The sequence below is a fragment of the Panthera tigris genome, chromosome C1 (genome assembly GCF_018350195.1).
Source record: "Panthera tigris isolate Pti1 chromosome C1, P.tigris_Pti1_mat1.1, whole genome shotgun sequence".
Classification (NCBI taxonomy): Eukaryota; Metazoa; Chordata; class Mammalia; order Carnivora; family Felidae; genus Panthera; species Panthera tigris.
The window spans coordinates 216,564,246-216,576,956 of NC_056667.1; the positions used below are offsets into that span (position 1 = coordinate 216,564,246).

At 56.4% G+C, this 12,711-nt stretch overlaps 1 protein-coding gene across 20 annotated transcripts in view; it reads left to right on the plus strand.

Annotated features, from left to right (window-relative positions):
* Window positions 1-2,150: 2,150 nt before the first annotated feature.
* Window positions 2,151-12,711, plus strand: part of LRRFIP1 (LRR binding FLII interacting protein 1) — a 140,074-nt gene continuing 129,513 nt past the window's right edge. For all 20 annotated transcript variants that reach the window (XM_042995822.1, XM_042995824.1, XM_042995823.1 and 17 more), the window contains exon 1: window positions 2,151-2,281. In XM_042995822.1, the coding sequence (XP_042851756.1) occupies window positions 2,186-2,281 (96 nt within the window). In that variant the 5' untranslated portion in view covers window positions 2,151-2,185. The remainder of the gene's footprint in view (window positions 2,282-12,711) is intronic.

Here is a 12,711-nt window from a genome sequence, read left to right on the forward strand (position 1 = left end):
GAACTTGGGAAGACTTCCTCTAGAAAGGAGACGTAGGAGGCTTTAATGTGGCTTGGGATAAGGACTTCCGGGTACCTCCGGCACACGTCTGGGTCCATGTCTGTGTCCTTGACAGTCATGCTCCAGCCTCCAGCACAGCACCTGCCGGGTAGCGGGTGTGGGCGAACGAGTGAGCAAAGAGATGGGGCTGAAAACCAGGCTGAGCAAAGACACAGAGTCATCGCAATGTGTCACGGGCGAGCGGAGTGGTGAGCCACCTCCACAAGGCTCAGGGCACAGCAAGAGATAGTTTCCTCCAACCGGGTTCATGTCACCCAAGGAGTATGGGGTCCTAAGCGGCAGAATACGGCACCAGAGAGTCAATCAACAGACGCTTCCTCAGTGCCTACGATGTGTCAGGCGTGCACAAGCTCTGGGAATACCAGTAAAGAACAAGGTCACAGCCCTAACGCCTGCCTTGCCTGCCTTGTGCGCTCACCCCGCCCACGCCCACTCAGGTGTCCTGAGCACCTGGGGCCGGTCCCCATTTGTCCTGTGTCCTCCCCTCACTGGCTTTTCCCAGCAATACAACCTCATCGACTTTCCTGGGACTGCAGAACCCCCTTTCCGTTCCCTGCTCCGTCCAGCTTCCACGGTACTTCAAGAACCCAAACCAACCTGGTCACAGTCACCTGGTGAGACATATACCAAAATGTTAACTGTCCTTATCTGTGGGGCTCTGGCTGGGGGAGGGACACAAGTGACTTCAATATGGCCCCCTCCCTCCCATTCTTCCCTAGCCCCATTGAAGATCTCCCCACACCCAAACACGCAAACACCAGTAACTTTTGGACTCGTGCCTTTGTTTTCTAAGTCAGGACCGACAGCTAACAGTTGCTTGCATCGTTACCGTAGACAAAAAGGCAACGGCTCTGTAAACCTTCTCTGATTCTCCAATTTATTTTAAAATCCACTTTTAGAGTGTGGAAGGTAAGGCTCAGGTAAGTTCACTCCTTTGTCAACAGCTGGGGACCCAGAAGTGAAGTGGGAGGTCACAGGGGACATGCACGTGAAGAAGGAACCCTATACATCAACTCCATGATTCTGAATGTGCTGCAAAGCCCAGGAGGCTGGCCAAAGTCACCGCCTGGTAGCTGCGAGCTGGTTCCGGACCCCCTGGACCTGACCCCAGAGCCTGCCTGTTACCCCATCTGTGACTGCCTGACTCCAGCTCATCGGAGGCCCCTGTCTGAGCACCCCCCCCCCCCCAGGTCCCTGCACTCCTCTGCGCACAAACCCTTCTCTGCAACCCGGTTCCTCCGCGCCCTGGAGCAGCCCCGCAGAGGTCCCAACTCCACCGGGAGCCACTGGCCTGGAGTGGGCCGCTTGGGGCCCTGGGCCTCCCGGCGCCTCTGAACCCTGCTTGGTCCCTCGGCCCCTCTACCCGCCGCCGCCCCCAGCCCTGTCACCTCCGCGTCCTTGCGCGGGGTAACCCCAGCCATCCATTCCAGACTGCCATTTGTCTCCATGCTCAGCATCCCGGAGCGTCCCCGGCCCCGTCCTACATGGCGTCCCCACAAGACCCCGTGCCAGGTTCCCGCGCCCCTGTCCCCGCGACCCCCGCCCCGCCTGCTCCTCCATCCAGTCCGGCGTGTCTCCGCGCCCCCGGCCCCCGTGTCCCTCCCCTCCGGCGTGTCCCCCCCTCCTCCGGCGTGTCCCCGCGCCCCCGGCCCCCGTGTCCCTCCCCTCGGCGTGTCCCCCCCTCCTCCGGCGTGTCCCCGCGCCCCCGGCCCCCGTGTCCCTCCCCTCCGGCGTGTCCCCCCCCTCCGGCGTGTCCCCGCGCCCCCGGCCCCCGTGTGCCCCCCTCCGGCGTGTCCCCGCGTCCCCGGCCCCCGTGTCCCTCCCCTCCGGCGTGTCCCCCCCTCCTCCGGCGTGTCCCCGCTCCCCCAGCCCCCGTGTGCCCCCCTCCAGAGTGTCCCCCCCTCCTCCGGCGTGTCCCCGCGCCCCCGGCCCCCGTGTCCCTCCCCTCCGGCGTGTCCCCCCCCTCCGGCGTGTCCCCGCGCCCCCGGCCCCCGTGTGCCCCCCTCCGGCGTGTCCCCGCGTCCCCGGCCCGCGCCCGCTGACGCCATGACGCCGCGGCGGAGGGAGGGGCGGAGCGGGGCCGGCCCGAGAGGGGCGCGAGCGGCGGCAGCGGGCGGCGCGGCCGATGGACATGGGCACGCAGGGCTCGGGGCGCAAGCGGCTCCCCAACCGGGAGCGGCTGACGGCGGAGGACGACGCGCTGAACCAGATCGCGCGCGAGGTAGGCGGCCGGGGGGGGGGGGCCGGGGGCCGGGGGGCGGCCGGGGGCGGCCGGGGGCGCCTCCGCGGCGGTCGCGCCCCGGTCGGTGGGTCGCTCGGTCCGTCCGCCGGCGGCGCGGGCCGGGCGCGGGTCCTTCGGCCCCGGGGACGAACCGGCGACGCCGACCCCTCCCCCACGCCCGGGGCCGCCGTCCCCCTCGGGGAGCGGCGCTGGGGCCGGCGGCTCAGGACCCTCCCCACCGCCCGGGGCCCGCGGGGTCGGGGAGCGAGCGCCCCGCTCGGTCGCGCGGCCTCGTGGGGGTGGAGCGGGCCGATCCCGGAGGCCGGTGGAAGGTCCCCGGAGGCCACATGGCCCTGGCGAAACGGCCTGGTTCATGTCCGTGACCACTGGCCGTCGATTGACACGCAGGTGCAGCTCGGGCATGAGCGTGGTCTCTGTGAATCTTGTCTCTGGACCGAGCCCGAAAGCGGGTCCAGGCGCACGGAGAGGTTTTCGTCCAAGTTTCCTGGGCAGTTTATTGGAACGGCTGGTGATGAACTTGAAGCGTGGCAAATGAAGGGACGCTGTGTGCCTGTCTGTCCCCGTCCGCGCCGTTCCCCCCAAGGGTCCAACCTTTAGGTTAAACTAACCAATGACGCTGGAAAGTTGCACGGCAGATGGGCGGTGGCAGCTCCCTGGGGAAGGGGGCCCGTTCCCTGGGCCCCATGACAAAGAAACTTGCTACCTGGGGATTGTGTCCCGTGTAAATGCTAACTACGAAGACTGTATATGCAGGTACACTTCATCCCCCCGTCATGTACTCCCTCCCAAGGGTTCTGTTAGGATGTGGACTTAGTCTGCACAGCACTGGCCTCACGTGGAAAAACTCCCAAGCCACTCAGGCTGCGGGCTCTGATTGCCTCTGATTGCCTCTTCACTGAGGTCTGCTCTATGACCAGTTCTTAGGTGTTTTCGGTTTGCAAATACCCGATTTGGCGTTGATGGGCACGTGGCTATCCAGCGGTGTTTGTTGAATACTGAAATGGATAAAGACTTTGGTTTTCCTCTGTATGAAAAGGAAAAGGGCTTTCCGGGCAAACTCCTATTCATGCCTTAAAACCCACTGGAGATTTGTGTCCTCCGTGAGCCCGCCCAGATCACGGCAGGCAGAGGTCTCCCTGCCTCCCCCAGGCTCCTGTCACTCTTGCCTCCCTGCACCTGGTGTGGTGGTCACTTCGCCTCGGCATAATTTGTTCTCCCTGTAGGAGGTGACACACAGGCAGGCGGTATCTCACTCCCTTTTGTATCCGCAGAGCTCCGCACAGAGTCAGGCGTGTGGTACAAGCTCCTGAGTGTGTTGCATTAATTAACAAACAAAAGAAGTACCAGGAGCTTAAAGTACGTTCGGCTAAATAAAGACGTTGGCTAAAAGTGGTAGCCTGAATATAATCCCCGCTGCTGTGAGGAGTGTCACTTATGTGTGTATTTGACCGAAAGACCAAGCAAGTGTCCTCTGGGAGGCCGGGGGGACTGGTGGTCTCGGCCTTGTCTTTCCGTGGCTGCTTATGGACAAAGGAACAGAAGACTGAGCGCTTGCTAGGTCTGCCTGGTATCTGCTGCTTTGGTTTGGAAGGAGAGGCTGGGGATGCTCCCTGGGTTGACACCCTTGAGGTCCTGAGGACCGGGAACCCGTGGTCCTGCACCCCAGCCGGGGGGACGCAGATGGCAGTGACAGGTTCAGGCCTGGGAGTCAGACCTGGGCTGTGAAACCGTGCACACGTCCCCCCGGAGGAGCTATGTGATCCCAGGGAAGTGAGTTACTCGACCCCTTTCAGCCTCTGTCTTCTCGTCTCTGAAATGGGGAGAAGAAATCCGCTTTGGCTGTCGGTGAGTAACTAGGTCAATGTGAGATCTTCCCACCTGTCCTCCCATTAAAGCCACAGATGGGGCTGTTACAAGTACTGAGTGGCATGTATCTGTAATGTTGGGAGAAGCAGGTGCTACGTTTTCTGTTCTGCTACTAATTGAATTCTAGGGCCCAACTGTGAAAATTAAAACCGGGATTCAAATGGCGAGTATCTGTTCACCACGGAGTTCTTGAGACTTGCGCTAAAAGTTAACAAAAGTGTCATAAGTTTGGCTCCTTCTTATTTGCTCATCGATTCAGCAGATACGTGCCATGCTCTCCAGACTTCGGTCCCAGGGAGAGTAGGACTCAGGGATGGACCTGAAGGGAATTGCCCTCAAAGAATTGGGTCAGATGGGGCGCCTGGGGGGCTCAGTCGGTCGAGCGTCCGACTTCAGCTCAGGTCACGATCTCGCGGTCCGTGAGTTCGAGCCCCGCGTCGGGCTCTGGGCTGATGGCTCGGAGCCTGGAGCCTGCTTCCGATTCTGTGTCTCCCTCTCTCTCTGCCCCTCCCCTGTTCATGCTCTGTCTCTCTCTGTCTCAAAAATAAATAAAACGTTAAAAAAAAAAAAAAAAGAATTGGGTCGGAAAGGGGCCTGACCTGTAGAGCAATAACTATAACAGAAGACAGGAAGAGAGCTGACGTTACAAGGGCATGGATGTTGTGCACTGAAAGTCTGGAAACGAGAGTTCCAGTTTACTGATGGGACTAGGGATGGCAATCCGAGGCGGCTTCCTGGAGGAAATGGCATTTCGAGGTTTTTCTGGAAGTGACAGAAACCCTGACCTGGACTGGCCTCTGCAAGAAGAAACATACTGGCTGCGGTATGGACTCCTGGCCAGCCCCACCAGTGGCCCCTTGTCTCCACAGCACCTTGAGGCTGGGCTGTCCTCTTCCGGATGGCCTCATCTCCAGGCTCTTGCTCCTGGAAGACTGGCTGCCATGTTCCCAGACATCCCCCCCTCACCCCCCCCATGAGCGTACACCCGGTCTCTCTCCTGAGATCTAGAAGCATCTTCCGTGACACATCTCCACGTGGCTCCCTGGCTGCTCCTGAGCCAAACTGTGACCAGGACTGTTGACTCAGCAGCCCACGCTAGTCTCTGTGCGTGGGTGTGTGGGGCGGGGGGGGGGGGGGGGGTGGAGTCCTCCCTTAGGACCCGTCAGGCCCATCCTGGCAACGGGGGACGTTGGCTGCCTCTGAAGCATTTGGGGAGGCGAGGGGGCCTGAGTGAACACTGGAGAGGGTTTAAGCAGGTGGCAGGGGGTGGGTGGACGTGGGCCGGGTGTCCAGGAATGTGCCCTCTGGAGAAAAAGGAGCATTCTGGGCCGAGGTGACCTGAGGCCCACCGGCAGGGTCACCGTGCGGGAAGGAGAGCGGGCAGGCAGGGCCCGGTCGGCCGAGGGGTTGGGACCCTCCTGGGTACGTGCCGGAAGCAGTGACCTGACACGGGGCCAGTTGACACACTCCTGGTTCAGATACATTATGGTCTCAGCCGAGGCGGGTTTCTAGTAAATGGAGTTGTAACTTTTGAACACTGTAGATGCATTAGCACGACTAGCTTGTCCCTGACGCGGAACTCGGGCAAGGCGTTGTCAGGAAAAAGGTCCAGGAAGCACTTTGAGACACTCGTCGCCACTGAGGGCGGGAGCAGTGCTTCTCACACCCTGGGGAAAGGTGTTTTGAAAGCAGTTCTATTTTTCTCTCCTACCGCGTTTCACATTCTGCTCAAGGCTTTTGGTAGCATCCCAAATTCTCATCCAGCGCTCTGTCGCTGAGGGAGAGGATACTGCTCTCCAGGTGCCTGGGGCAATTCAGAGTATCCTCTCGAAAGGAGAATCACAGCAACAGAAAAATTGAAAAAGGAAATCGGGGCGCCTGCGGGGCTCAGTCGGCTGAGTGTCCGACTTGGGCTCGGGTCGTGATCTCGTGGTTCACAAGTTCAAGCCCCACGTCGGGCTCTGTGCTGACGGCTCGGAGCCTGGAGCCTGCTTCGGATTCTGGGTCTCCCTCTCTCTCTGCCCTCCCCCGCTCAAGCTCTGTCTCTGTCTCTGTCTCTCCCTCTCTCTGTCTCTCAAAAATAAATAAACATTAAAAGAAAGGTTTTTAAGAATCACAGGCAAGTTGTATTAGAAATGGACTTGTGGGCCCTTTCACCAAGGCGGTGAATGAGTCATCCCCTGCGGCCACACAGACCCTTGTCCCTTTCTCTTCCTCACTCACAGCACAGTGCCCTCTCCTTGACTGTCCCCAGAGCCTCTTCTCTGAGACTGACCCTTGGGCACACGATGCCTACAGGGGCTCAGATCCCTCTTATCGGGGGGGGGGGGGTGGTGTTGACTCCCTGGCCTGTGAGTGTGGCTCCTGGGGGTTCACAGCTGCCCCTTCACTAGAAAGGTGCCCCTGACCACATAGGAGTCACTGTGGGGGTGGGGGTATGACACCCCCCACCCCTGGGGCAGCTGCAGCTGTTGACCGAGGGTGTCCGTGTCCCCTCCCCTTGCTTCAAGGTGGAGCTAACTCTGCTCCAGAGCTCCCCGTGGGACGGGGCTGAAGGCACACTCCCGCGGAGGCCTCCTCCTGCCCCTGCCCCGCAGCTCCCCTCACCCCTCTTCTGCTGCCTGTGGATACATACCCGCATGCAAATCCCTGCCTCAGGCTCTGCTTGCAGGGACCCCAGCTTAGGACAACCCCGGGCTTCATTCTGGGTAGTTCTGTAAATGCAGGATATTCTCACCCTAAATCCTCCTTTCAGTTTACTGCCCAGCCCCCCTCACCCCTTGCTTCCCCAAATAGCCTTCCTAAGTCCGCTTGTCTTGAGGGACCCTGTCTCTTTTCTCCTCCAGCCTCAAGCCAAGCTGGGGGTTGGGCACACAAGTTCTTTTTCAGAACGGTCCTGGAAATCGGGCTCAGTTTGGGGCCTCACCTCCCCCCGGCTCCTCTGGGCCCGTGCCGTCCGGGAGTGAGCCCAGCGGGCCTGACACACACCCCTGGCCCCTTGCTCCGCTCCCCTGCCCTCAGGTGAGACCACACTGAGCCCAGCGTGTACCCGAACGTGGTCTTGTTGCTACAGCCTGTTTCCTGTCGTTTGAACTGTCACCCTCGTGCCTTTTTCCCAGGTGACATTGTCGTGCCCCCTTCTTCCAGGGGGTGGGAAGGGGCAAGGGGGTCGGATGCCCGGCACGGCACAGGCTGCCCACGGGAAGAACCCCCAATTCTAACGCAGCCGCTGAGGAGTAACCCCAGACCCTTCCGGGGCTCTTCTTCCTGAGACAGACACACACATCCCGGTGTGTCAGCAGAGGGCATCAGGAATGTGACAAGACAGGCGTCCGGGGGGATTTTCATCACCAAGTCTGGGCCGTCAGGGGGTGCGCACACTGAGCCCGTGACCGTGGCCTGTCTCGGTGAGTCCCAACGAGATGGTTCCAGTTGGACATGGGATCAGGAACTCAGCTGTGGACGGGCCTGCGGGTCCCCGATGGCTTGCGGGCCCCGCCCCACAGCTATTTCTGTCAGAGAGCCAGCTGTCTCCCTCTCCCTTTTCTGGGCGACTCTCGTGATTCACCGGCGTCCCGCTTAGGGGCTGCGGCTTGTATTGTGGGTGACACACAGAGATGGCCCGGCGGGTGGGAAATCAGGGGACCCGGGTTCCAGCCGAGGCTGTGGATTGTGCGCCTTGTCAGGGAACAGGATTGGGAAGGGCGGAGGTGGGAGCGGAGGTGGCTTCTGAGGCCTGCGGGTTGCCAGATGCTCCCAGAAGCTTCCCCCATAGTTACATCAAACCCCAGGAGCAGAGTTTAGAGTATGTCTCTGTTTGACAGAGACAGACTCAGAGGTGCTAAGGGTCCGGCCCAAGGTAACCAGGAAGGTGTCAGTTCGACCCCCAGGCTGCCCCCACTTCCTGGATCGATGTCTTGGCTCCAGCCAAGGCCCCGTTGCCCATGGTGTCCTTCAGTCACACCCACTCGCTTCCCTTCTCTGGGACTCTTGTCCCCAGCTGACCTCTGGCCACCAGGTGTGACATTTCACGGGAGGGTCGGTACTCTTCTCCCCCGGCTACCCCTCCTTTTGCATTGTCCTTTTGCATTGTCTCGACTCCTAAACCGTCGCATTTATTGAAGGTAATCTATGTTTTACCCGTGTCCCACATTCTCAGGCCATTCTCCACACAGCAGCTGGGTGAGCCTTTTAAAATATGTCAGATCATGTCACTTCTCTAATTAAAACTCTCCAACGGCTTCTCATATCACCCCATCGAGGCCAAGTTCTCAATGGCCTGACAAGACCCTGAATGATCTGGCGATTAGCTCCGTGTCTATAAATAATACACGTGTGCACTCTATCGATTTTCCAAGCGTGGACACTAAGTGCCGGCTTCCTGGCTTGGGGGGGGGGGGCTGGGGCCCCGCTCTCCTCCCTCCGCATTGTCACACCACAGTCGTGTCGTGTTCGGGGTTATGTCGTAGGACAGCGGACTGCTAAAGAGGATAGTGCGACTGGGGTCAGATTCCTGGGCTCGAGTCCTGGCCCTGCCACGTGCTCCGTGGTTACTTCACCTTGTGGCCCAGGTGCCCCGCACGTAAGGTGGGAAACTTTCGAGTGCACTTCCTGCAAGGGGTTTATGAGGGCAAAGGAGCTATTTCGTGAGAAGACCTCACTCAGCACGAGCCCCGGGTGCAGGGGAGGCTGGTGGTGACGGTGATGTCACGCACCGTGTGGTGCTGTAACGTTTCTGTCCTTGGACAGCTTTCTGCCTTTTCTGGAGTTGATGATTTGTTTTTTTGGTTTTTTCAATTGCGTTTCTGTCTACGTGTCTGTCATAGCCAGTTCTTCAACACCTTTTTGACAGAGCCCCTCACAATACTATTTCCTGTGTGATTCAACAAACCAGACCATCTACCATTTCCCCTTCATTCTCTCTTCTGGGACTCGACCCCCTCCCCCAGATGTCTATCCACTCCCCTAGCCTGCTCCGGGCACTCTCAGGACTCGTTGGTCATGTCCCTTGACCACAACTCTTTGAGTTTCTCTTGCCACTGTTCAGTTGTTGTTGGATCCCTCTTTGCCAGATTCTATATCGTCTTCTTCCTTGGATTACTATCTCATTTTGCTGGAATGCGTCCTTCGTCCTTTGGTGGCCCTTCCTAAGCGTTCGCGTGTCCGAAAAGGACCATTCTACCCTCATACTTGACTGATAGTTTGGCTGACTGTAGCGTTCTAGGTTAAAAATAATTCTCCAAAGAATGACAAAGATCTCTATGTATTCTTTGAAATTATTTCCAGCATGCATTGTTAACTGAAAGAAGCAATGTGCAGAAAGCGAAAATAGCACCCTGTCCCTTATGTGAGAAGGGTGGGGATTTCTCTGCATTTGGGTGAACAAAGCCTGCAGAGCAAATGGAGTGTGGATGTGAGTGGAAGCAGATTTATCAAGTGTAACTTTTCATACACTTTGGACATGGAACCATGTGACTACCTTGCCTCTTCAATGAAATAAACTAATAGTTCCTAAGAAAGTAAAATTAAAAGCTATTTTCTACCATAATTTAAGAATTTTTTCCCATTTTATTCCAGCTTTCAGGATTGCTTTGAGAATTTTGATGAGTTGTGTATTTTCAGTATCCTATATGATCTCTGCTTTTACTCTCTAGAAGCTTTTAGAACCTTCTCTTGATCTTTAGCGTTCTGGATCCCCCTGCCCCCCATATACTGAGCATTCATTGGGTTCGTTGGATCTGAACAAAACATGTATCCTAAAATTCTGGGGAATTTTCTGAATTTTCCCTTCTCCATCGTTTCCTCTGTCTCTTTTACAGCAGCTCCTTTGTTGAGAATAACTTCCTTTTCATTCCCATTCTCTAGCTTTTTTCTCTTGGTGATACTTTGTGGGAGATTACTCTACTGTATTCTTCCACTCCTTCTACTAAACTTACCTATTCTATATTTCATTTCAAAAAGGTGGGGTGTTTTTTTTTGGCTGTTATTCTTGGTTCCCTTTTTATGGCATTGTCTCTGATTCTCAAATGTAGCACCTTTTCTTGTCATTCTGAGAATATTGTTATTGTCGTTTTCTCCAAAACTTTTTTTCTTTTTTTTGTCTGCTGCGTTATGGTCTGTTTCTTTTTGTCCTTTGTTGCAGCCTCTTTTATCTTAAAGCCTCTTGCAGATGTGTGGTGATCCTTGGCTATCCACTCAGAGAATGAGGCACTAAAACATTATGAGAACAATTTGGGCAAAGGCCAGGAGGTGACATGGCACAAGATGGGACCAGGACACCATTGGGGGTGCAGTGGGGCGGCTGAAGTGCTGACACCGGGCATTAAGTAGCTCCTCAGGGCACAGACACACAGCCTGGATTGGAGCTCAGGTCCCTGGTCTGCAAGGCCAGTGCCCTGGACAGTGTCAGTATTGGAAGGAAATGTTGCCTAATGCTATCAAACCAGACCTCCGTAAGCTGGTTCCTATAGGGAGAGTTTTGTTTTTGATTAAGGATTGAGAAGAACATTGAAAATTAATACGAGATTTATAACAGGACAGAGTAATCTCTAATGTCCCTACAGCCTGGACAAGGGAACTGGTCATTATGATATTCTTTTACTGAGAGTGGAATAAGGTATCAAATTAGGTGAGCAAACAAAGGGAGTTATAGAAATAAAATTTTCATAGCTTTACCCGTCAAGGATAATTCACTTACTTGTTTGGAACACTCTCTAAAATCTGAGCCATGAAACAACTATGAGATACCTGGAGAGTTTAGGTAGGCAGAATGTGATATGGTCTTGGCAGTGGGTAAACTCTTGGATCAGCAAGTACGTAAGAGCCAGAGCTGCTCAGGGCCTCCCCTGGAGTATTGCATTGCAATGCTTCCACCCACTTCTTGGCTTGGGGGAGTAAATGAAAAATCACACCGTGGTCGTGATGATAGAAACCTACAGGATCTAACGTTCTGTTTTGCTCTTAAGCTCCATCTCATAAGTTTATCTATTTTTTTAAGCCATCATCCTTGACTTAATTTTATTTTTCACTTCCTTTTATGAAATCTCTTAGGCATGGGGGAAGACGCGGACGTTTCCAGGTTGACAGAAAGATTCAGTTTCCATGCTGACTGAACATCTGTTGTGTCTCTACCCTGGATGCCCTAGGATACTGCTTTAAGTTACCCCAGGTGTATTTTAACACCATCCAGAGCAGGGCTGGTTGCTAGGACTTTCCGCAGCGAGGGCAGCGCTCCGTCTCCGTGCTGTGTACGTGGTGGCCTCTAGCCCCGTGTGGCAGCTGAGCACTTGAAATGTGGCCCGTGCCAGTGAGGAACTGCATCTTAAGTGTTACTTAATTTTAATTCGTTTGCATTTCAGTAGCCACCGTGGCTAGTGGCCACCGGATTGGCAGCAGAGGTTCAGAGCAGTGATTTATTCTCTGTTGTAATACAGCGTGATAGAGGTGTATTCCATAATGCAGAACAGGGTTCCGTGTCACTCATGGCCAGGAGCGAAGGAGGAGTGTACCGGGGGAGTGGGGGCAGGACTGGTCGACCGCCAGAAGTCTCCATGGACGGTGTCTCCATGGACGGAAGTCTTCATGGACACTCCATGGACGAGTGTCTCCATGGAAGGAGCACCATCAGCCTTCTTAAGTTGGGGGACCGCAGACAGCTTATCACATCTGAGCCCCATGGTTAGAGTCACGAGTTGTGCCCGGGAAACGCAGGGCAGGTGGCCTGGTACACAGTGGGCACTAACTGAGCCCCGGTGGTTTTCTGCCTTCTGGTGGCTGTGTCCACCTCCGGAAAGAGACAGTGGGGGCACTTGACTGGCCAGAATGTGTCCAGAACCGCTCTTCCAGGGGCGGGGGGTGCAGCACCCCCTTCCCAGGAGGCGGCCGAGAGGAGGGAGAGCAGACCGTAGGAACGGAAACCCCAGGAAGGCAGGTCCCCGCGTGCAGGGTCACCGACGGCCCTGGGGCTGGTTGGTGACTCTGAGTGAGCGCACAGACATTGGCCACTTCAGTGCCACACGTGTCTTCAGCGCCACGACCCTGTGGCTCCCGTAGAATCTAGAGCACGTGTGCAGCTGAACAGACGGACGCAAAGGACTCTCTGTTTTCAGCAGCGTTTTTGCTTCTTGGCCTTGAATTTGAGGATTAAGAGCAAGATGCCAGCAGACTTTCCAGGCTGTCGGGCAGCGACTCCTCGGGGCCGCGGTCCCCACGCTGGAGACCATGGCCACCCCACCCGGCCTTGTCCTGCGTGGTGTATCTCCAGGCTTACCTGACCTCTCAGGAGCCACTCAGTTACCTGCCCATTTGTCACATGAAGCAGTGGCCTCACGGCCCTCCCCTGTCGTCTCGGTTTTTCACATTCTTTCTCTTGCTTTTCTTGTAAGGGGCTTCCCGGCCTCCGCACTGCAGACATTCAGATATTTGGGGGACAGCTCTCCACTGGGGGAAAGACTGCCCTGTGTGTTGTAGATTTAACAGCATCCCTGACTTTCCCCCCGGGTGACAAACAAAATGGCCCAGACGTTGGCAGGTGCCCCGGGGAC